Below are 24,729 nucleotides of genomic sequence, written 5' to 3' on the forward strand. Positions count from 1 at the left end.
TTATGTCAGAAATTGATAGAAAGTTATAACATTTAGGTGTTTCACTGCTGATAAAATACCTCTCCGTAGGTAAATAAAAATTGAGTTTATCTCAGTAAAGCACATGTTCAAAACTTATGCACGCGTGAAAGCTTGGATAGTTAGAGAACCATGTCAGTAACTTTCAAAGGCAATGCCATGGAACCTTTATATTCATAAACCTCAAGTATTCTTCCGAACGCTTATTTACAAATTCTTGGCATCCGTAAAGCAAAGGGCGCTTCGACCCACATGTGTATATTGGGAGCATGTTCATTAAAAATTTTACAGATTAGCTGCGGCCTTCATTTTTCTATCTTTCTCCCCTTGTCCCGCCACTTCAGTTGCTGCCTACGCAGCTGCTTGGAGACACAAAACGTTATCCGGAAAGCGCCGAAGCTGTATTCACGAAGCGAATGGTGTGTTCCTGTGTCTACTTTTCAGAAACCTGCGTTGTGCCAAAATTCAAGATTCACCTTAAACCGTGCTTCTCTATTCTGGCTGCCGACGTACTTCCGCACATCTTAGACTACGACAACGCCAGCGGGATGGACACAGCGTGTCGGTAAGCAGCAGTCAATTAATAGCCTCTGTTATCCATTCAGCTTCCAAGTCGCTACTTGGTACAGTTATCTGGTGCCTGCGTTAATGAGCAAAGTGTAGGAACTGAACGCTGCAAGCTGCTAAGTGAGTAGTTATTTCAAGCATACATGTGCCTGTCAGAAATCCTGGAGCTGTTTCGTGCTGCATTGTAATCTAGAAAATACGTCCAAGCAACGGGTTCTTAACAAGTACAGAGCGAAAACTGCCCTAATGCCAGAAGGCAAATATCAGAAGTGCTGCTATTTTTTTATTTTTGTTTTTGCCTGTATAGTATTCGGGTTTTCGTCAATGTGAATAAAATGGAACTTTTCAATTTTATGCACCTTTAGAAGCAATCTACACTGCTGCAGAGAGCATTTCGTCACTTGGCTAACGTTAGATTTTTGTCTTGGTCTTGCATACCAACATTTTGGCAAAGTTGTCACATTTCAGCTAAGATAAGGTTTTACTCAAACGCCCCGTGTGTTAGCAAGAAATCATTAATTTACTTTCTTCTGTTTCGCGTTCTTTCTTTATCGAGATGGCATATTTTCAGCAGTTGTACAACTACCACAAGCGCCTCAGCGACCGCTGTAGTCGCTTTTTACCAAGGCGAATGGCAAAGTATATGTTGCGTATCGCTACCTTAGGGGCTCCATTAGGTCGTGATGCCAAACGTTCCCCATTACGTCGGAATCATTCGGGCACCCTCCTCTTGGGCGCCCCTTTGTGCTCGTAGTATTGCTTCTGGAACCTAATGCGACGCAAATGCCACCTTTCCTTCTTGGCACTATTCCTGCCAGTTTGTCGCTTTTTCTTTTTCTTTTCTACGCGTCTGCCGTCCTATAGCCTAGCCGTTAAAACGTTGTTCTTATCAGAGATAAGCGTCGGCGTCCTTGTCTCGTGCCTTCCTCCCGCCAGCCCTGCTACAAGAAAGCTTAGTGCTCTTGTCACGAGATTGTCCGGTTTGTTTTCTTTATCTTGCGGGCAATAAGGCAGCCTGCATAATTTCTCGATATGCGAACCCGATTCCGGAAGTCGGTGCTCATTCGAAGTAGCCCACGATTCAGAGAGCACACATGCTTTGCTTGCGCGGGGAAGGGAAGAGGTGGCGGGGTCAAGGGGCACTGGAAAGAGAACGGCCATGCAAGAGAATACCGCTCGGTCTAGGGTGTGACAGTGTGAAACCCACTTGAGCTTGGGTCCATGTATGTTATTATAGAAAGGTACGGCAGGTACTGGTCATGAAAGAGAGCTATTAGCGGAGCAACAGGGCAGAAAACTGAGCTAGTTGGTATACGTTCATGATGATTACCGGAGGACTTATAAAGGTGGGGTGCATTATATTACACTGTCACTCCCAAATTATGAACAGCAGCTTACAACCTCTCTAAAACAGACTGTGTAGACTATGTATCTTGCGAGCACTCAGCCGTGGGACCGAAACTTGAACGCGGTGAGAAAGGCTAGAAGCCAGGGTAAGAACAGTGCAGTAGGCTAGGGAAAGAAAAATAGTCATAACGTTGAGGGACAGAGAACGGCGCGAATTAGAAAATAAAGTCAAGTTTAGGATAATTTAGCAGAAAAAAAAGAAATGGATGTACTCTGTATCAGAGTGGATACCAAGAGAATGGAAAACGTAATATGTGGTATTAAAATGATTATAACAGCTCAGTGGCGTGGTCGTGTGGTGTAAAGGCATTTTTGTACTGCACCTGTCGATTCTGGAAAGCGGCTGGAAACACTCCGTTGTTGTGAATGCTGATTTGAACAGAGCGGCCGAATTGATACTTGATAGTCATGTATGTGTCACTCTATGTTTCAAGATCTTGTACACGACGACGTACTTGAGGCACGGTTCTTTACAGGGGTGTTCGCCATTATCAAGTTTGCGTGAGCAAAAAGCTCTACAGCCTTTGCAAGAAGGAGAAAGCTGTTTACTCCTCTGAGATGCAATACTTTAAAGAAAAGGTCCCAAAGCTGTTGTCTTGGACGTGCAGCTGGACATCCACGAGTAAGTGAATGCGTCTTATGCTTTGTACGTGCGCATGACGTATACGTGTGTGTGCTGTGTACGTGTACATAACATTAACAGTGTGGTAGTCCGTGTAATATACTGGCCCACTCCCAGGGTGTAAGGCAGTCGGAAGGCGTCAGTCGCTAAACTCTGCGTGCTGTAAAGCTTTTGTGATGCTTGTGGTAGGTCCTGCGATTCCTAGCCGTGGCGACCGCGTTTCGATGGAGGCAAAAGGCGAAAAAAAGTTCGTATATTCAGGCCTGGGTGCGCTTCAGGTGATCGGAATTAATTGCAATGTTCCTCATAGCCGAACCTGCGGCATCGAGTGGTATAAATTTTGAACGCACATGTACGGAAAAAAAAGCTGCCTGAGCGAGGCAACGAAAGTATGCACTCTTCATTGCAGTTAGGGTCGGCTCAGAATTTACCTTTAGTGCGCTTAGCAACGCATCAGCTTGTAGAAGTTGAAATAAACAACAAAATGCTATTCGTCATGTTCAGTGAGGCCCATACCATCGCGAGTGTGATTATGGCACCGCTGCAGCTGCAAAGGTGTGCAGTGCACGCTTGATAGCCGCTATGGTTAGCCAATTCTGCATTGTCTTTCTTTACGAACAAGAGAGATCAGTCCAACTATACTGCGTGCCCCAGGAAACGCACCGCTAGAAGACGCTGCTAAAATACATTCTTAGCCGCCTAGGCAATCGACTGAACGTTCCCAGAGTTCTAAGCGAGTAGGCAGTTAGAATCGCTGGAGTCGTGGTTTCTACAACCTTTGTCCGTAAAGTTTCGAGACTGATTTATTTTCTTTAGAAATGATTCCCCAAAACAAATGTTGCTGCGTATATGTAGTGCCATCTTCTCGGGCTAACCTGAGCTATTTATGTTAATTGCTGTGGCCGCCGCTAGAGGGCACTACATGTAGAAAAATACGTTGTCACTAGTCGTTTGCGCTTTCCACTGTTAGTGAATGTGGAGAGATGGACGTCCACCTGGAACGGCGTGTAAACATAAAATTCTGTGTGAAACTTGGCAAGACAGCCACACAGACATATGACCTCCTTCGTCACGCTTACGGCAACGAGACATTATCGCAGGCGCGAGTTTTCGAGTGGCACAAGAGTTTCGTTTCGGGGAGAACGTCGGTGGAAGACGACACAAGGCAGGGGCGCCCTTCAACCTCACGGAATGAAAACAACATGGCTTGGATCAGGGTAATCGTACAGCAGGACCGCACCATTTCAATCCGCATGCTATCAGATGCTCTCGACATTAGTAAGACAACATGCCACCAAATTTTACGTGAGAACTTGGGGAAACGAAAGCTGAATGCCAGACTTGTGCCGCACTCCCTCACACAAAACCAGAAGGACACGCGGGCATCAGTGGTCATCAGTGGGCGCTGATTTGCTCTCCGAGGCAGAGAAGGATGCTGCATTCGTCGACAGCATCATTGCTGAAGACGAAACATGGTATTTTCAATATGGTCGTCAAACAAAGAGGCAGAGCGCCGAATGCAGAGCGCCGAATGGCGATCCACAATCTCTTCGGCGTCGAAAAAGGTGCGGCAACAGAAAACCAAAGTAAAGACGATGCTGATAGTTTTTTTTTGATGCCATAGGTGTCGTACACCAAGAGTTCGTCCCAGAAGGGCAGACGGTGAATGAGGAGTTTTACACCCGCGTGCTCCAACACATGCGTGATGCACTGCGACGCCGTCGGCCTGACTTATGGGAATGTGGACAATGGAGCCTTCTCCACGATAACGCAAAGCCGCACACTGCTCTCAGCGTCACAAAACTCGCCAAGCACAGCATTACTGTACTTCCCCATCCGCCATACTCGCCTGACCTCTCTCCATGCGATTTTTTCCCTTTTCCTCGTGTGAAGAGAGCCCTAAAAGGTCGCTGGATGGGGAGCGTGAAGGCCATTCAAGACGCCACGACAAAGGAGCTGACAGCCTTGCCAAAAGAAGCGCTTTCTAACTGTTTCCAAGCCCCCAAGAAACGTTGGAAGCTGTGTATAGACTGCAAGAGAGACTATTTCGAAAGAGTGGAGTGCTGCACAAATGATTTCAATGTTAAACGCATTTTTTAATGGACTCAGTTTCGGAAGTTTACGGACAAAGGTTGTACGCAGGCTAAATGCAGTAGTGGTGAGCGCGGTGAAATGTCCCACCAGTGATTTCTGGGTGGATCGTCTAGATGTCAATATTAGCAGCTGCATTGTTACACGCTGAACTTTGTGAGCACTATGCCGTGTGACGTCCGATTTTTAAGCGCAATCACCACTACTGGCAAGACACTACTATTCCACCACAATGCCCCGCACTTCTTCCCAGTGTAGTGACAGTCTACTAGGCGGCGGGGCGGATGACGGCGGCGGTGCTCCTTATCGCCAGAGCGTAAGGTTATCAGGTGTTTCAAACGTTGTCTGTGTGTTCAGGGTTTACTATAAGCATAATAAGGAAGCGTGAGCAGTGGCTCGCAACAACGAGAACAGCGGACGTCGAGAATGCAATGATCTGGAACCTCCTGGTGATTTGTGCGCAATCCATGTGCGGTCTGCATATATCACGCACGCGCTTGGTCCTTCCGTATAAAATGAGTGGCGGCACTAAATTCCAAGCTGAGGTTGCCGTGTGGTTGAATTCCTTTGCATACACCCGAGTATTAGTAGTGAACACAGATAAAAAATTTCGATTTGCTTTTAGGTACTCTACATGGCATAAGCGCCCACGTGACGCAGCCGTGTTACTTGATACACGCTGACGCCTTGAAGCTTCCGTGACGTTCAACGAGCAGTGCTGATGCCAGAGACTGTCCTGCTCCCGGCGGCTTGTCTGAGACGCTGTCTCGTCTACGCATCGTGTCTTATTGGGCAGCACGTGACGTCACGGCCCACTACGTGCTCTTAGACCGAACGAATTCGCATTGTCGGGCCGTGAAATTAGCAGCATGTGAAACGGGCCTTAGTAGGCGGAACAAAAAGTGATCGCAATAAGGAACAACAAAACATTCGTTGAGAGCCTAGATTTGGTGCCATGGTGGCCGGGTCACCAGCTGTTTGGTAAATAAGAAAGGTAAAGGACCTTATTATTGCTGCACGCTGAAGAATTTACTGACTAAAAATAATCTGGTTCCTTCCATTATGTTACCCATTGTAAGCGAAATGCTGTCGGCGCGTAGAGCCTGGTACCTGCCGCTAGAGGTTAGCCGAATTTCCAATACTTACTCTGAATAGTTTCAAAAATATTTCATTATCATGGTGATCATATCCCCATTCTGAGCATTAGAAATGCCCGGCAACTGGCAAGAACTAACAGACCTCTGCATTTGTTGTTTACGCCGGTCGTTTTCAGCGTGTGTGGCTATGTACCTATAATTTTACACTGTTTGATCACATCTCTGTAAAAACGTCCATGTTAACTAAGCTTAATATTGATTTTCGTTTGCAGAAAGAATTGCATCGTTCGTATTATCACCTAAGTCATTATAAAGTCAGCATCTCGTGTCGTGACCAGCGTTAGATTGTGTATCCGCACGCCTCGTGTAACTCATGCCATTTGCTTCCCCAGCGTCGCGTCGCCTAAGCCAGCGTGTCTCACTGTTGATTTGATCAATACCTTTACGCTCGCGCAGCTGGATGCTCGTTGGCAAAGGAGTGTTCAGCGCTTAATTAAGGTCTTTCTACATGAGCCCATTTCTCGCTCATAATTAGCGCATTTCATTACTTGACGAAGAATGAAAGGCCTTTCAAGCATCAAGAGCGCGCAAGCTTAAAAACTGTGTCACCACTTCTGCGCAGAAGGAAGATGTGACGTCCACGGCATGCTTCAGAAAATGGCAGTTTGTGCCTCCGATCTCCAACAAGCGGGCGTTCCTTCCGGTCCCGCTAACCATAGCATCAGTGAAAAAATGGCGGGCTGCAGGTACGCTTCTATGCTCGAAATGTCGAGAACACGTGTGTTAGCGCGATACTAAAAATAGACGCGGCTTTTCCAGAGCTTTCACAACGTACAAGACGTGCTTGTCTGGTACAATTCCTGAGATGTGCAGCCAAGACGCCAGTCTAATGGCCAGCAAAGCCGTTCACCACTTTACGGTCGATATTCCAAGCCAGTACGCTCGCTACTGCGACTACAAAGGTGCGGGAAATTTTGCACAGATGACCTTGGGATCAGCGCGTCTTCAATGCATGCTTTATTCTCGCTTTTTATCCTTTAAGATGGTGGTGTCGAAATTGCCAGACAAGTATCACGGTGCGACGAGGAGACCTTGAGAATACGGTATATTGAGTGCAGCCAAATCATTTCCTCGGAAGTCATCCCGTTCACTGACGAACCGAGTGATTCTCCGCTTCTGAGCGACGCATGCAAGTACGTTCGTAGTTGCGCGAATATAAGGAGGCGGATGGCTGACACAGTTTCTTTGAACAAACAGGGCTATGCGGAAGTATCAGAACTGCATCGCGAAGATACCTACGCAAGACTGCTCGAATGGCCTGAAGATTCCGTTTTCGGAGGAATCGCGGTACTACGTCTCAGTTCTAAAGAAAAAGTACGAATGGGTCTGCAACGGAAATGGCGGTATGTTTTCTAGCGGTTCCCAATATCTTTGACGTTATGTGCAACTTCGCATTGAAAAAGAGCTGATACTGAGTTCTCTCTTCCCAGATTATATGTGCAACCCCGAGATATTGCTTCTCTATTTGTCCAAATGCGAAGCCACGTTTATGAAATCGCGGGTTCATGACTATGTCGATGTGGATGTCCTCGACAACACGGACTGCAGGTGAAATACTTTAAGCGCTTTACTCTAGCGTGAAACGTGCGGTATGAGGATCATTTGTTCATGCCTGCTTTTCATTTGTAGGGACCTCCAAAACTACCAGTGGTGCTTGCGAAATTCAATATTTGAGTCAGACTGCGAATACTACCAAAACATTTTGACGTCGCCTGAAGTTCTCTACTTCACGGATAAGCTTCTCAGACCATATACGAAGACCTGTCACATGAACCTAGGTACCACAGCTAATTTGCGAAGCTTTTCAAATGAATTTTTTTTAACACAATGCCCCATTTCCGTTTTTCAGACTGCCAGATCGGTTCATTGTACTCTGAGCTCTCTGAATGTATACCGATTATAAAGGTTAAAGTCTTGCCATTTGTCCAGCAAGGCTGGGTACAGAACCCCGTCACTGCTTGCAGGTAAGTAATTACCAGGGGAGAAGGTTAAGAGCTACAAAGAAGCAAGAGACGAGGTGCAGGCTTGTTATACTCTCTTTGGAAAAATCTGCCAACATAGAATCCGGAAACCCAGCACTGAAATTTAAGGTGCGCAGTACAACACAGTTCCACAAATTCCGTGCCATGTTTTTGAGATAAGGTGCACTCGAGCGCTGAAGTAGGAAGGACAGGGAGTTAAGGGCACGGTATATTAGACCCCCCCCCCCCCCCCCCCCTAAACACAGAGTGCCGGTGGTTTTACAAAAAGTTGACAACGTTTACACCATGCTGCGTTACGCGCAAGCTCAGTGGTAGCTGCCGTGTTCGCGCATGGGGTACTTTGTTTTGCATGGCTACCTTACGTAGCAGCGGCGGACCGCCCCCATTCCCGCCAGGCCTGCTTCCACAGCGCCCCTCCTTGCCGCGCACAACAGGTGACGTGCCGCTTCCCCTTCCCCACTAGCCTTTGCAGTCCCTCCCATTTCCGTAGCGATCCTCCTCGCCCGCGCCTCCTGAGGGGAAGCGCGCGCCTGCGCACAGGAGCTGTGCGGACGCCGGACATGACATTGATTTCTGGGGACTGCATACTAACAGCTATCGCTGTAAAAAGGAACAGTGAACTGGAGCGAACGGAATATGCCCGCAGCAGCTTGAGAGGAGCCTTTTCTTTAACTTGTAAAAATTGTTCTGTTATTCTTTTTTACTGCGCGCAGTGGCACCAGGGAATACCAGAAGTGCTTCAGGCATGCTATGCAGAAGACATCCTGCGACAAGAACATCGGACTGTTTAAGCTCGCAGAAGTACAGTACTACAGGAGCTTTCTTTTCAACAAGTACAACTGGACCTGCTTCGAACACGCTGCTCCGGTTGGTGAGTAGTAAACCACGTGACCTTTACGTGCTGTCAGAAACAATTTGTACCGTTATCGACATGCCGTTAAGGAAGCAGAGACTGGCTCTTTCCTATAGCCTAGGAAGCATTAATGGTCGGGAGCTTAGTGCATCGGCGATTTCAATTTAGATTTAAAAAAAAAAGAAACGTCGTACGGGCTGAGACTGCGATTTTTGTTTTTTTCCAGGTTCCTGCGAAAAGAACCAAGTGCAACGAGATCTGCAGAAGTGTGGATCATCTATATTCCAGAATACGGCATCTAAGAAGCCACTTTCTTGCAGGTCAGTGTTACGTTCCTGACCGAGTGTTCTTTTTCACTTAATCTGGTTCCTAATCTTGCAGCTCACTGTCTATGGCCAACTTCTTAAACTGTGTGGACAAAACCAACGTCAAGCTGGCTTGCAGCGCTGACCCGGAGAAAGTGTCGAGCATTGCGGCGCAAGCACGGGAGGTTCTGCTCGACTACCGCGCAGCTTGTGGTTTTGAACGTAAGCCGCCTTTCACGAATATGACGTCGCTTCAGTGCCGACACGAACGCTGCAAAACGGGCGCTTACGAAATGTCAGCACGGTCTCTTTAATATGTGCAAGTATCCTTGCGAGAAGAAGTGATGGTAAACACATTATCTACAGACCGTCTTCAATGGCGAGAAGGAAAGCAGCCCTGCAATAGGGGAACTCGTGCTCCGCTCTGGTGTGCGTCAGTCGAGCGACTTCTTGATCACTTGCTACGCCCGCGTCGAAATCGAGTGCTTTAACGCATAACTTCAGCCTTCTGAGGCTACATTTTCCTGACCAGACCGTTCCCAGTGCCCCCTTAACGTTATTCAGTGGCACGGGCGGGGACAGATCAATTTCGCGGCAATTGCCGTTATACAGTCCGCGGTCTATATGTGTCTATATGCTAAAATTTCATGCTGTGCTAACTATTTGCAGGTGGAGACTATACGGCAGTTATGTTTTCGAAATCGCATTTAATGAAGTGCCATACCTGCGCTGCCCCTTATAAAAATGGTCTATAGACAGTCTATAGACTTCCTATCAACTCTGTTACCTTTCTATAGATAACTTTTTCTGTATTCATATAAGCTGTCTATAGACAACAGTCTACTAAAAGTGTATGGCCATAAATCTATAGATTATCTATAGACTATCATGGGACTTGTATTGCCTATAAACTATTATCTGGGTTTTGTCTATAGACTTTATAGACAGAAGTCTATGGACAGTCTATAAACTGTCTAAAAAATTGTTCAAGGGTGTTTACCTCTCTTGCCGTCACGTGGTCTGCTGGTTCAAAGCGCGAGTACCGGCACGAGAAGCTGTCTCCATTCGAAGAATATCCTGTGTTTCCGTACAACCCAAGTTGAAAACAAAGCCCGTGGCTGATGACCGGAGCCTGACTTCATAAGGCATGCTGTGTGTCTCTGCTCGCAGCGAGAAAGATTGTGAAGTCAGTGGTACCGACGTATGAGAAGAAGACACAGAAGACGTGCCTTAAGAGCTAGCTTGCCCCGCAGCCTTGATTAATGCTAGTCATGGCGGGTTGTGAGACTGCATGACCTTATACACATGCATAGTACTCGGGGAAAAAGCGGGCGCTCGGTTAAGAAAACCAAGAAAAACATCAACGTTTCGGCCTCCTTAGAGGTTCGTGGACTGTACCCTCAGTCGATGCGGACTGGCTGCGGGCAGTCTAGTGAAAAATTGTTTTTCAACGAGAAATGAGCTCTGCTGACTGTACACCGTGGGCAGTCTACAGTCCAGAAAGGTTATTCATTTCTCGGGTGCCACACCGTAGGTCCTGTTCTTTTTGGTTTAAAAGGTTCAAAAATGCCTTCAGAACGTACGTACTGCCCAATTCAAAGCATTAAGGACACATGTTTCTAAAACCGACTAAAATTTGTATTGAATTTTATTTATTTTTTTGTTATTGCTTTAGCACTTGTTCAATGTTGTAATCTTCTGTACATGTCTGAGCACTGTATTGGGTAACAAGGCCCTCGTCAGGTAGAGAGCATCTGCCTTTTGCTCTGTCATCCTAGACCGTTTGTGTCTGAAAGAATGTTACTAATAAATAAAATAAATAAATAAAATCTCCATCATAATATTTGAAAGGGTAGCTGCTACTTTTGTTTTTACGCTTTTTATTGTTTTTTCATAGCAGTCAAAAGGACCAAGCCTGTTATACTGAATGGCTTGGGCTGGAACTATATATTTTTTTACAGCATATTTGTCAAAACGAGCCATTTTGCTTTTTCCGCTGCGTCCCTTCTCTACACAGCACAATACATTTTGTCTTTAAACAGGTGCCGGATTAGCTTCACTAATGCAATGTTTCCTATACTGAAAAAATAGCTATAGACAGCTTGAACTAAATGCACGTTAAATAAATTTTTTGACTTTGCGGTTTACAAAAGCATCATGAACCTCTTGGGGTTGATCACGTAAGATTGCGCATTTAAGATGTGGTTGCAATATATTTTTCAAGTTGGCGTGCAGGAAAGAATTGAAAAGAAACAGTTCATAAATTTTTGCAGTTGAAAGACCGAACGATCTGCGACGACCATATTTTCATTCTTTTTTATACACACTGCAACGCCTAGTGGAGCTATCTCAGGAGTGGAGTAAAAGAGTAAAAGAAATATTAAGCACATACTAATACAGCAGGACACAACACAATAAATTATGCATAACTAGGTAACATATAAGCACCAACAGTATAATAAAAGGTGCAGTAAGATCCAGTTAGGTAGATTAAAAGATGTATTTGACATTATTATTATGAGCGAATTATGGCTTGACGTTAAGGTTATTGTGGCTCCTGGTTGAGCGGAGAATATCGAAAAAAATGGGTTAACATTATTTGAAAGATGATAAGATGAACTAGTGATGCAGTTCAGCAACTTCACTGATTCGATATGACGGCGCGTGAATAGAGAGGTTAGGTTCAAGAAAGACGAGACAAAAGAGGGTGGTTTGTGGCAATCATAACGAGATATAGGAACCTGATTGCTTTTAGAAGCATAATCAAGTACAGGACGAATTACGGGTTTGTACATGAATAGCTTAATCAGCTTTGGAGCTTAGTTAATGTACGCCTAAAATACCCAAGTTTTTAGGGCTTCATGCAAATTATATGTTTCTGCCAGGGCATTTGAGGTAAATATAACGCCAAGGTACTTATATTCTATTACCCTGTGCAAATAATTTCCCTGCAGGAAATTATTTCCCCGAGCGCGAAAGAGAAACCACCCCTTGCGGCGAAGTTGGTTGAATCCGACCCCTCGATCCCAGACCAGCCTCGGCGGCGTTTACATGATTCCAGTAACTGGTTTTCAACCGGAAAACTCAACCCGACCCGGCACTGTTTGGTTCTGTTACCTAAAGCCGTGCCCCCTCCACTCTCCCCAGGCGCTAGACGTCGCCTCCCACTCTCTCTTCATCTTTCCTCTCTCTTTTTCTCTCTCCCTCCTCTTCACCTCTGAAAGTGCAGAGGGGATTCCCTCTCTCCATTTTGCCACCTGCCATCCGAGGCTTCAGATGAACGTTCAGACAATCTGATTTTTCCGACATGGAAGTTATAACGCTAACGCATTAATAAGATAGTACAGAGCTTATTCGAATGCACATGTCTGAAAGGCAGGCAATGTAACAGCGTTGTCACTGCGTTTAAATAAAGCACAGACGCAGTCCACTGCTAGCCCGTGTCAACCACCTCTTTACTGAGTATGCCTCCTTGTTTTCGCTGGTACCTTTTTGGAATCTGACCAAAAGACGGGTTCTCTGATTGGAGTTCTTAAAATGGTATGCCGAATATTGATATGTTCGGACAGAATTCGCAGGTGGGAACTAGCCGCCATAGCAGAAACCAGTACGTTACTAAATTAAAATATTATGTGACAGCATGGTCGCGAATGAACACCAATTTCATTTCAATATATGCCAGCATCCGAGTTACTGTTAGTGAACATTTTTCGCCAGTTCAATGCCAACTGCACGTTCACTACACCTGCCAAACACAGAACTGCAGTCAATTTATGTACAGCTCATATGCATTATTATCTCCGGAGAAAGCTCGACAGAGGCTGGTGTAAGCGTCGATATGGTGTAAGCATAGACGGACGCTTTAGTTAGCATGTGATAGTTTCCACCTGAGGCTAAACGAACGGAACAGAAAAAAATATGTTAGAGGCCAAAAGTGTCGCATGGGCTACGTAAAAGTGTCTGTCACGAGCTTAACATGTTTTCTTCTTTTTTGCAGGTACTGTAGTTCCACCTGGCATCAAATTCCTGAAAAAGGAGTTTGAACGGTGCAAACTCGTGTTGAAAAAGTCCGATCGCTTGCTCAAGTCTGCTCAGGTTCGCGAAACGAAAGTTCTCGACGCATGCCGGTAAGTTCTTTCCAACTACGTGACTAGATAAAACTTGCCTTGCTTTTTGCTCGCGACCGTACAAAACGTTGTTGCGGATCGGAATTCGTGTAAAATCCCAGCTTTAAAAGCGACTTAGCCCTTCTATAGTAGAATTCCAGGACATATGTGCGGAGTGGCATCAACCACGTCGCTGCAAACCGGCGCCATTTATCTGCCAACTCCGAATCGCACAAAAGTATTCATTGGGAAAGAAAATCATGCTCCAAATGTGCACTTGTCAAGCTCTCGGGTGGAAAACTGGCCTCCTCGGGGCTTACTGGCGCGGCTGTGTGACCTGCCGTGTCAGGATTTGGTCCCCATTGCAGTGAGGCGGAATGCCGACTAATAAGCGTATTTTTTTCCAGTGCTCTACAGTTATTTTCTCTGTGCACCGAGGCCGCGATTATTCTTGCGAAGAATGTTGACAGCCCTCATGCAGCAGAAATACGCAATGAATCGGAGGCAATGGTTAGCAGCTACGAGATAAAATGTGAGTGCGAAGTGAGCAATGTTTCGTTCAGTCTTTCATTCTCCTTTGTTTTTGTGCAGTGTGTTGCCACCGGATTTTTTGATCAACCTTTGTCTTTGCTGACACGCAGGTGCTCCGCACGAATGCAACCGAAACAGAGTTCTGGACGACCTGCTCAGATGCTTTACAGAGAGTCCTGTCTTCTCCAATTGCAGGTGAGTGAGAATAACGATGCATACCCGCCACGCGGTGGTCTACTGTGGCGGTCTACTTTTGAGCGTAAGGTCACGGTTTCGCTTCCAGCTATAGGAGAGAAGGCGGCAAAACGCGGCAAAAATTTACAAATCCTTGCCATTGTTTGTTATTCACAAATTTAAAAATCAAATGTTGCCTAAATATTTCCCGCCACACTGGCATCACGCTCACCTGATGCGAAAAATCCAGCTGAATAGGAACATAGTAAAATTTAATGAAATTTAAAACCTCAAATTGTTGCATTTTGTCCCACCCCTGGGGCTAAATAAGACCGTTCACGGGGCAAAATGAGACACCCTTCCAAAATCAACGTATTACTCATCTTTATGATGTATGCATGCGAAGTTAGCTCCATGGACATCTGGACAATCCTCGCGAGGCTGAGCCACTGACACAGTGTGTTCAGACCAAACCCGACACTGCTTTGTTCCACAGCACACTATAGCCTACAAAGTTTTATATCGCCGGGCTCTGAATGTTTTTTTTTTAAATTTCCTTCCTTCATGACAACTCTTTTAACTTTTTTTGTCACAGTTGTTGCTGTTTTGCTTAGCCCTGTAGAATGGGCATGCGATTTGATTCGATTCGTAGCGCGTGAACACGAAGATTTGAATGTGACTGTCGGCTAGACCGAACAGAGCTTGCTCTATTGAAAAATTTGTTCTCAAATAGCTGTTTATGTCCGCCAGACAGAGCGCGACGCTGAGGTTAGCAAGAATTTTCAAACATTTTTTACGAAACACGGGACACCGACCAATGAAAAAATAGATTTGTATTTAACAAATCTAATACAAATCTACAAATTACAAATCTACAAAATACAAGTCTATTTCTTCACTGGTCGGCATCCCGTGTTTCGTCAAAATGTACCCCCCTCCCCGCCGGCCACACGGGATTCCGTCACATTCTCAATTTCAGTTTTTAAACAGTTTCTGCTTTTCACATTTTCTCATTTTTTTTACTGTTCTGCGATGGGCTCCTTAAGAACACCAAAACGCTTGATGGCATCGGTGCTGCTTGGATCTCGTCACAGCTATCTTCATGTTTTCTGCACGCTAGTCGGCGTTAATTGTTTCCCTTTTGTGCGTTCAGAGTATCCCAGACAGCAGGAAAGCACACATGGAGCCTGCTGCAAAATAATTCTACCATAATTAATCGAGGCGCAAAAATTCTCAAGATAAAATAAACAGTTTTAATAAATAAACACTCGCGTTAATCTCTGACGCCACGTTGATTGAGCTGCGCAGTTTTGAAAAATCTGGCGTGCAGAATTTCGCGCCTTTTTGACCGCTTTCTCGTTCACCGAGGCTCACTTCGCAGTTCTTTTTTTCTCCTCTGCTTACAAAAGGCAGATCTGGTGAACGTTAAATGCACTTGCATCGGGCTTGCGGCGGGTCATACCACCTAATATCAAGTTAATATTGCAGCTCATTAAAGAGCTAGCGAGGCGCTAAGTAACAAAATGTCACATATTGCCCCCCTCTCCTCCTAATCCAATATCGATGGATTGGGAGCACGTTAATCACAGACGGCCTAAATCAGCCGGGCCTTCCATTATACGTGGCTCCTAGCCGCTGTTTCGCCTTTGGTACGTAAAAAAAAATATTAAGAGAAACATTTTCTTATAGCGCACTGCGCAAGTTTGTTGGTGCACCAAAGCTACAGTATGCTTTATTCTATACCTTGTGCTTTAGTGCCAGCGCAGTGGAGTATATTATGGTGTCTATCCGCGTTAATAATTCTACGAAAGTTGAAAATTTTAAATGGGCGGTAAAACTGCCCACATTTAACCGATCGGTGTAGCACTGTCTGCGAATGTCCTCAGCCCCTCCGCACTGGACGCATTGGCGTCACTGCGTTTTCGTACTATCATCAGTATGCGTTAACCTTAAAAGCAGTACCGCAGCAAGGCTCGAACCACGTCCGTTGCAGTCGAGAGCACAGACAGATTGTTACGGCGTCCTCTCCGCTTTCATTCTAGCTGCGGTGTCACTGTTCGAGAGTGGCGAGAGTGCCAGCAAGTTAAAAAAAAAAGCTGGAAAATTCCGCAAACTCTGTTCGTTCATTCGGAAGCTGAGCACGTTGGTGGTGTTGACTGCGGTGGGACTAATGCTATTTCGCTCGCTGCACCTACCCGCGCCTGCCTTTTTGCGGAAATTTTATTGCCAGGAGCGCAGTTGACGAAGGGCAGTTTGAGACACACGTGTCAAGCGAAATTATTTGTGAGCCAGATGTGCAGTTCATGTAATGATTTTTTTTCCGTACTGAAATAATCTGTTTCAGAATAATCATTGTAAAAAATCTAATAATGTCAAATAAGTCCTTGGTAGCATCTGGATCATGAATATTTTGGTTGCGAGTGCTTTTATTTTTAATTTCCTCGGTCTATGTTAACAGAAGAGAACTTATAATGGTTTTGCAGCGCCCCCAAAATGAATACGGCAGTGGTTCCAGCAAATATAGTACCTTGCACAAATCTAACAGAAGTTTGTGTTAGAACACCCGCGTTCTGCTACGTCTCCTTTTTTCTGCGGACTGCAAAAATAAATGTCTGGTTTTATGTGCAAGGTGACAGGTATTATCCTGGACAAATTTTCCAGGATGCGCCCACAACAGCTCAAGCGCATAGCTTTGTTAACGGCTGGCCGCCTGGAGCCACACTTGCGGAGCTGTTAGTGAGACCTACCATTTCCACACATTGCTGTTGTCTTGCGCGTCCTGGAGACTTTACTCCGATAGTACGTAACTCGTCCGCCCTGTTGAACGTATGATATTTGATGAGATGCCAGGTTGTTCGTGCGTGTATAAAAGTGTTTCTAGTTTTTTTATTATTATTATTTCCAGCAGCCTTTAGCGAGATTCTAGGGTTGATGTTACGCTTCGCAGCTTGGTTATCCTGTTCCACGTACTATGCTGCGCATCTGGATAACCGCAGCCAATCTAGGCTTATTCTAGAATGGCTGTTTTATGCTGGAGACTCAGTGCTGCTTCTAGTCGACTTACATATGAGCAGCTCGCGCCGTGCAGCTGTAATATAGCTCTCCCGAGCTGTGCAGTTGCTTTGGAGGACTGCCAAGTATTGTGAAATGAGGGTGCTGTGGACGCTGCACACGCGCGTAATATGTCAGAGAAGGAGGCTGTAGTTCACAACCAGCGATCCTCAGTTAGTACGTGAAGTCACTGCAGCGACTTCCAAGGCATCTCAACCCATGGATAGCAAAGCTGCATGCCTTTTACTTACGATGCGCCAGATGCAGCCTAGCTGTCGCAGTTATTTGTTGTAGTTTGTTTAAAAGGGGCCTATCGCACTCGGGACGTGCACAGAAGGTAACAGGAAGCTTTTTTTGTGTTCGTTCTTCTTAGTACGTCCTGTTCCCGCTATGCCCATTTTAGTATAAGATGACCCATCAAGTTTTGTGAAATGGTGTAAGTTATTGTTAGGAACCGGTTGCTCGTCCAAATAGACGGCACACAACGTTCGAAGAACTTGCGCACAGTCTGAATCATGTTTTCACCTCCGCAGTTCGTCTCTGAAAACCAGCACCACCACTTTAGCCGAGCCCTGTCTGACGAAGGTGTTCAAGGGTCATGCTTGCAGCAGAAAAGTTGATGTGGTCTATGTCGCAAGAGAGGTGTTCACTGCCAAAGTAGAGGCACACAAACATGACTGCCACATGCTGAAATGTAAGCGAATCTTAGCCCAACGACCCATATCGTCCGAATCCACTCAAATAAGCATGCTTATATGTGGGCTCTCTTGCCTTCTTGTCCACAGCTCAGTACCGCCAGTGCAGCCAGTCGGAGTTTGCCATCTTCCTGCAGAAGTGCTATGAAAGCTTCTTGAGAGAGGTTACTGGAAAGTCCCTAGCCACTCCCAAGTTCTGCAGGTAAGACTTTGTTCTGACGCATGAGAGAAATTAATAGTTTAGCGCTCATAACTTGACGCTGATAGCTTCTCATTATGCTTCGTAATGAAGAGTGCGAAAAGGAAAAAGTGAAAAACATGAAAGCAACAAGAACGAGCGCTGTCTAGCCGCTCAGGCTCAAAACGTACGCTGCCCTATGTTCGTTGTTCAAGTTGCGGTTGACAAATTTCCCGTTCTCCCCCTTACGTACACAAAGCGTCTCATTGCCATTTCCTGTGTGCCTCATTCTTAATATACCCATCATGTAAAATAAAATGTCCAGTGAAGTCCTCAGTACTGCCGCAAAGTATTGAATGCACTGCCGAATAAGCTGTGCGGAATGAGATACAAATGATCGTGACAACTTTGTCTGTGCTGTTATTCTGTTCTTACCTGTGTCCTTTGTAATATTCGATAACTTGCTCACATAGTCTGATAATTGCAGCCATTATTTGGCTTGATATGTGGGAGATATTTTAATAAGTTTCTCTACTGCATGACACTTTTAATACCCAACCGATCTTGCCTGGGCCAATGCAGATGAGCGCTTGTACACAGTAATTTTCAAACACGCTTGACTTTGATCCTGCTCAACCCAATTGCCCTAGGTAAATCACTATTTAAATCGCAGAGCATGATCAGAGGCTGCTGTGAGCATTATCGTGTTCCTGAGCAAGTACACGGCAAACATTAACAAGAAAATTGGCAGAAAATTTAAGTTTACAAAATTCAGTATATCATATAACCATATCCGACAGAGATTTCTGTTCCACTTTTTTTTTGCAGAAATTCACAATGCTATGCGTTCTCATATCGCAGACACGCAGTTTGGTCAGTTGCAGACGAGCTACGCTTTCGGTTGCATTTCTGACAGTCAAGCTTCGTTTTGTCTGCTGCGCAGCATCAGTCATTTGTAAGCTGCATCTTACTGCTTCAGGCGCAAGTAGCGACACCTGGTGGGTGTGAGGTCAACTAAATAAGAACAGAGCCAGGCGAACCATACAGCGGTGCCTTATTTCTACAGCGCTCGATAAGTTCACCGACGCTATAGTTAATGCGGATCGAGAGTGTTCGTGCGATGGTAAGTATTATGCCATGTTTTGCAGAATGTACCACAAGTATGGAAGCTGCGTTGACGAAGCGAGTGCTGAGACATCCTGCTTCAACGTGACTAGGCTGCAAGCTCCGTATGAAGTCAGCCTGCGCAACTTCACTTCGAAGTACGCGGAGGTCTGCACGCAGTACATTCGCAGTACAGGCAACAATGGCTCCTCGTCTCCTGGACACCAGCCACTCGTCCGGGACATTGAGGACGCCCCTGCTGCCGATAAGGGTTTTGTGCCGAGACAGATTTCACGGATTGTGATCTACCTGTGCCTAGCCATACTAATGGCCCCAATCCTCTTTTCACCATTCGGCTTCCAGCACTACCTGTGAACTGACTTCTGTTGAGTGTGTGTTTCCAGTAAAACACCTGTACAGTGTAGGCCTCTGTTCATTTATGATGCAAGCTAAAATTCAGGGTGGCACTTTGTTGACCTAAAGTGCGGTGAGGCGAAAGCCTTTAGCGCGGTGTTGCTGCTTGTGTCACTGATGTGGGGTTAAGATGTTGATTAAGTACACAATTGTTCGTGAATCTTAAATACTGGAGACACCAAAAGGGCGTTTCGGAAGCATCCGTCTGATTCGACGCCTTTCCGCAAACACTCTCCAGCGTCCTTACGCTAGACAAAAAGTATTGTGGGACTATAAAATGAACGAAAAATAGTGTCCCTGCAGGAGAACTACATAATAGTTCGCAGGAAGTAGCGTAATCGTTAGCACGCTCTGCGGCGGAACGGAAAAGTGGTCGTTTGAATACCGCCGTGCACAAGGATTTTTTTTCTTATCCAGTTGACGTCATTTGATTGACAGCTATTGTGTGACGGATTTCGCGGACTGACGGACGGACGGACAACGATGAGCCATTAAAGGCTTTCGCCTTAATACAACACCACTGATGACGTCATCGGTGTGATAACTTGAGACCGGACAAGGTCATGGCCACAAGTATGAGCCATTAAAGGCTTTCGCCTTAAAAACCATAAATAGACCGCGTTTGGTGTTAGGAGTCAGCCTGAAGATGGCTGTCGCATTATAAAGATAGGTCACGTGTATTTCCGCGCTCTCAAACCATCTCAATTTTCCGCGAGACTCAGAAACGAGCCCTGAGGAGCAATTATTTGCGTCGAGAGTAGACTGCGCGCTTAAGCCCAACTAGCGCAGATGTCATGGCATTAAATATGCTCAACTCATTACTTTAATTGCTCCTGTTTTCAAGGGCTAATTCACTTCTTTGTGTCTAACCAGGACATAATTAGCAACGTTTGTCTAGTTACAACCATCAAGGAAGATAATTTCGCAATTCTTTGAGCCTCGAAGCTTCGACCACAGCCAGGCTGGGTCAGTTACTGATCTTAGCTTCTATTAAACATTAGAGCGAGACATGTAGGATCCATTCCTAGAACTATCCCCTCAGCGGGAGCACGAGACCACGACAAGTTTTTCTTCCAATTCTAGATAAAAGCAACTTCTTATGTGCTCGCTAGCTGTGCATGGTGAGCGAGTTTGCAGAGCACTTACTTACGCGTAATCAACTTGGGTGAGTGCGGTTGCGAAATATTTCTTCCCCTCGCTTGAGGCTTGGCTGAGTGCCCGCAAATTCAGCTGTAGCAGCTGCTCCTGTTTTTGTTTTGTTTTTGCGGCGGCGCCAAGGCTACCTCAAGTTATTTGGGCTGGATTTCTTTCCACATCTCTGATGCCATCATGTCATACCACTTAATGCGCGCTGTAATTGTAAAAACGCACGGGACTAGAAAGCATCCGGGAGGAACACTTACTCGCACCACTAAGTGAAAGAAAAACAAGGGCAAAAAAAAAAAACGCGACGGAAAGTTTTGACACCGCTGGCATCCACACGAACGTCTGCAGAATCTATAGTCGCGTGTAAAAGGGAAACGGAGTGGAATTTAACAACCAGCCCTATTTTAACGCGGCAGGCGCCTGCAACACTGCCATTACTTCACTTTTCCACAATTTTTTTTTTCGGCGGCTTTCTATGCCCAGTGTTTTCGTGTAAACGGGGATTGAGGAAAGGATTTTAGCGAGAACAAGACGGGGACACAGAACGGGACACACGTGTGAACAAATCTCGAGGAAGTTTTGTTTTTTACTTTGCCATATTTCGATGGAGGGGAAATAAAAAAAAAAAACGCCCGCGTACTCCGCGCTGTCAGCGCGCGTTAAAAAAAAAAAAACCATGTGGTCTAAATGAACTCGGAATGATCCACTACGCCGCCTCTCATAGCCCATTGTCGCTTCGGGACGTTAAACCCCACAACTTGCAATTTCTGTTTTCAGTCCTTGCCCCCGCTCAATTACCAAAACAGTGCGCTGTCTTACTGTCAAGTGCAAGTTTGCAGTCATATACGTGTGCAGTTTAACGGTGTTTCAATTTCTCCGTCTTGTGCTCGCTTTGATTCTATCCCTTCCGGCTAAACCGTTCAAGAGCGCTACTGTAATCCAAGCGTAAAAGCAGCATAGCACATCTTTTCCTTTTCCGCGAAGCTTTCTTCTCAGTGGGCTGCTTAAAATCGCACGGCACAAGTTTCTTTTATCAGAGTCGTGCCGGAGCCGCGCAGTAAAGGGTCTCGAGAAGCACAATCGCGGCATTTACGAGGAGAGGTCTATTTGTGGTCGCCATCGTTGCCGTAGTACTCAAGGGCGGTAAGCGCATCGGCAGCCTCGAGGTCGCCTCTTCCGAGCAAAATATAGCGAGAGCCGATAAGCGTGGTGCGACACAGCCGCGCGACGGCTCGTGGCATAAGGACTTATCTCGAGGCGCGGAAGCTTCGAACACCTCGAATTTGAACCGCGTTCAAACGCTAGTTAAAGTGATCACGCCGCACGCCACATGACTCTCTTAATTACGAGCTGTACAAATGGTCATACAAAACTTGAAGAGGCACTGGAAACTTCGCCGCCGTCTCACACCTTCGACTGTGTTCAGAAAAACGGCCACTGTTTGCGCTGCCAGAACAGTCTGTAGTCGTACTGGTTTCAAGAACGACGCTTGAGTCTAGCACCTATGCAAGTGCACATTGTCCAATAACTGCGCCAATCAAACAGGATAACATTGCTCACTCGCTCTCCTCAAAATGGTCTCGCTATTGATATTATGCGCCTTCCGCGAGGCTCCCCAGTACCATTCAAAGCGGCTCGGCATTTTGTGTGCTGTCTTGCCGCGTCTTTTTACAATGATAGCTGTATTCTGTACTAGAGGCTCACACGCTTGTAGAATTTCGTGACCGAAAACTGATAAGGCCAGAAATACCATGTTAGCATCCCAACTTTCTAACCAGCAGTGTAAATATACATGGTAATGTCATTACATAAAAGGTACCCAAGCGAACATAGAGGCCGATTTCGGTAGCTAATACTACCGTCATGCGTCAAACCTGGTAGAATGAATGAGCATCACTAAAAAGAGTACCTGTCAATAAACCCGTTACAACTGTGTGAATAAGCTGCAGTGTGAATACTGTATAAGTGAACAAAGTAGAGCGCGCTTAAGCACCTTTCGTGTTATCGTGCATGTTGTAGGCCATAAAGTAAATATGAGACCATCTAACGATGGTTGCTTGCTGTGAGTTCGCCGCACACGGTTACGGCGAACCTATATAGAGAACCAAGGAGATTGCGCGCGCTTCGACAAAATGGACAATAATAAACTTAACGTCACATAATCTGGGGAAAATACGTGCTTTGTTTTGAGAGAGTGAAATGGTCGGCGTCGGGTGACGCATGCTTGTTTAAGTCCCGGGACACGCCGAGGAGCGGGGAGTAAATGTTGAACCAAAGCGCACCAGCCAGCAGTCCAAATAATCCTTATACCGGACCTCGATCGAGCGCGCACAGGCAGAAGCCGTTGTGTAAGGCAGAGTTAGCGCTGCTTGACACAGCTCAATGCAAACTGAGAGTCGCAGGCGGATATGGCTTAAATTATAAACTTTAGCAGGGCGCAGACATAGTGAAATGTAGTTCGTGCGAACTCTATACACTAAGACCAGCTTTCTGCTATTTTCTAGGGTGCCTAGATGTGTGCCTCCCCGCGGCGCCGTTCTAATAAGGATCGGCGCACGAAACCACGCCGTTTGCTCCGTAGCGCGGGTGGCTCTCCGGCACGCTCAGACATTGCCGAGGTTGTTGTCTGAGTTTTGATAGAAAAAAAATATCTTAAAATCCCTGTTGCGTGGATGTCTGCACGCTGACGAGATAGAAGAGGCGATAAATGTCATTACTTGAGTTTGCTGGTGTCAGCAACACAGAGATGCGGACAGGAAGTTTGAGGAGCGCTTTCAGGACCGTGGCAGCTCAGTTCTTATCAGGCACCGAGCCTCTTATTTCTAGAGAGATAATTTGCGTGGACATATGTAAATACGAGGCGCTGTTTGTAAACAGCCATAGGTGAGCACACACAACTAACGGAAGCGCCAGGAGTTTTGTGCATGAATGTCCATATAATTAAGGGCTTATTACGCCGGGCGCGTGTGGTGATTTGTTATCCACAGAGGGAGGGGGCAGAGTGATGTGGTGGGGGAGGGAGGAGAGGGGAAGGGGGCTAAAATGATTTACTCGAACTCCGTTTCGTTGTAATTCTTTTTACACTTCGTTATTTCCCCATTCCTCCGCTGCGACTGGAAACATGCACTACTCAGACGGGCGTGTCGTAATAACCGAATAGAATCGATCGAAAAGATTGTATCACAGTGGCCTTATATGCATTACGTGCATTGCATCACTGCTTACGAACAGATGGAGAGCGCAATGCGTGGTTGCTCTGGGAAAATAGTGCGGGGGGGGGGGGGGGGGGGAAGCGATTTCATATTGTTTTCTGCTTTCCACGTGTACATGCGATCGATCTATATACATATATAAAGTAGCTCGCTGCGTTTTCTCGTGCTCAAATTTTGATGAAGTGGGGACAGCTTGAGCAATTAAATCTCAAGGGACGGTGACAAAGTATCCACCTTGTTTATTTTTGCGCAAGCCGCATGACAGTCGCTCAGCCTTGCTTACCTGCAGTGCTACACGCCAGAGAGCGGTCTCTTCCTTGTCTCTCGTGTAGTCCTTCACACCGAGGAGCAACTAAAGAGTGACTCACGCGAGGTAACCGACATCGACAAGCAAGCGCGAGGTTATCGTGAAATTTTAAAACAAGCACGATTATACCTAGCCTGCACCTCGCAGCAGTCCTCCGTGACGCCGCCATATTGGACGAACGCAGGCGCCCCTCTTGGTCGTGAGCGTGCACCAATAGAGCTGCCCCGAGAGCAACCCTCATCGCCGTTCCAGACACTTGTGAGAATACAGACTAATCAGTGGTGATAGTAGCGATGACAGTCTTCATGTAGAAAGCTTTGGCTTTCCGGAAACTGGCAGAAAATATTTGACAAGCTGTACCTCAACACGTTAAAATCGTGCACGTAGTCGTGGCAAAAAATTCACTACTGTTCATGGTGACAGATAGAGCGAGAGGCGTTAACCTGAATTTTTTTAGCAGAACGTAATGTTGATTCATTCTTATGGATTTCTTATTTCATGGGTACCAAAAACTGGTACTAAATAAAGAGATTAAAAGTATATATAATTATGAATATCCAGAACAAATCTCAAGTGTCAGCGTTGTATAACAAGCTCGCAACTGCTCGTATTTCATTTTTATTGTTGTTGGTATTAACTTATTTTTGTAGCGCGTTTTCGTGCCTTTCTTAAAGGTGAGATGGAGCAACCCGCACCTGCACAAACTACACAATATTTTCCCTACACAATATGTAGACCAATGTCCGTGGTGCCAGGGTAAACATACACTAGAGTATGTCACATGGACCTGCCCTAAGGCTGACTTAGAG

The 24,729-nt window shown here is 45.9% G+C and overlaps 1 protein-coding gene across 2 annotated transcripts in view; it reads left to right on the forward strand.

The window, feature by feature from the left end:
- LOC144113546 (uncharacterized) overlaps positions 1–19,249 on the forward strand; it is a 65,390-nt gene extending 46,141 nt beyond the window's left edge. For both annotated transcript variants that reach the window (XM_077646678.1, XM_077646679.1), the window contains exons 76-93: positions 463–583; positions 2,469–2,614; positions 6,425–6,548; positions 6,622–6,764; positions 6,845–6,995; positions 7,060–7,205; positions 7,293–7,410; positions 7,492–7,640; positions 7,712–7,826; positions 8,558–8,715; positions 8,924–9,017; positions 9,079–9,224; positions 13,000–13,129; positions 13,516–13,640; positions 13,750–13,834; positions 17,398–17,558; positions 17,650–17,761; positions 18,886–19,249. In XM_077646678.1, the coding sequence (XP_077502804.1) occupies positions 463–583; positions 2,469–2,614; positions 6,425–6,548; positions 6,622–6,764; positions 6,845–6,995; positions 7,060–7,205; positions 7,293–7,410; positions 7,492–7,640; positions 7,712–7,826; positions 8,558–8,715; positions 8,924–9,017; positions 9,079–9,224; positions 13,000–13,129; positions 13,516–13,640; positions 13,750–13,834; positions 17,398–17,558; positions 17,650–17,761; positions 18,886–19,216 (2,555 nt within the window). In that variant the 3' untranslated portion in view covers positions 19,217–19,249. The remainder of the gene's footprint in view (positions 1–462; positions 584–2,468; positions 2,615–6,424; positions 6,549–6,621; positions 6,765–6,844; positions 6,996–7,059; positions 7,206–7,292; positions 7,411–7,491; positions 7,641–7,711; positions 7,827–8,557; positions 8,716–8,923; positions 9,018–9,078; positions 9,225–12,999; positions 13,130–13,515; positions 13,641–13,749; positions 13,835–17,397; positions 17,559–17,649; positions 17,762–18,885) is intronic.
- The last annotated feature ends 5,480 nt before the right edge of the window (positions 19,250–24,729 follow it).

The sequence above is a fragment of the Amblyomma americanum genome, chromosome 1, assembly GCF_052857255.1.
Source record: "Amblyomma americanum isolate KBUSLIRL-KWMA chromosome 1, ASM5285725v1, whole genome shotgun sequence".
Classification (NCBI taxonomy): Eukaryota; Metazoa; Arthropoda; class Arachnida; order Ixodida; family Ixodidae; genus Amblyomma; species Amblyomma americanum.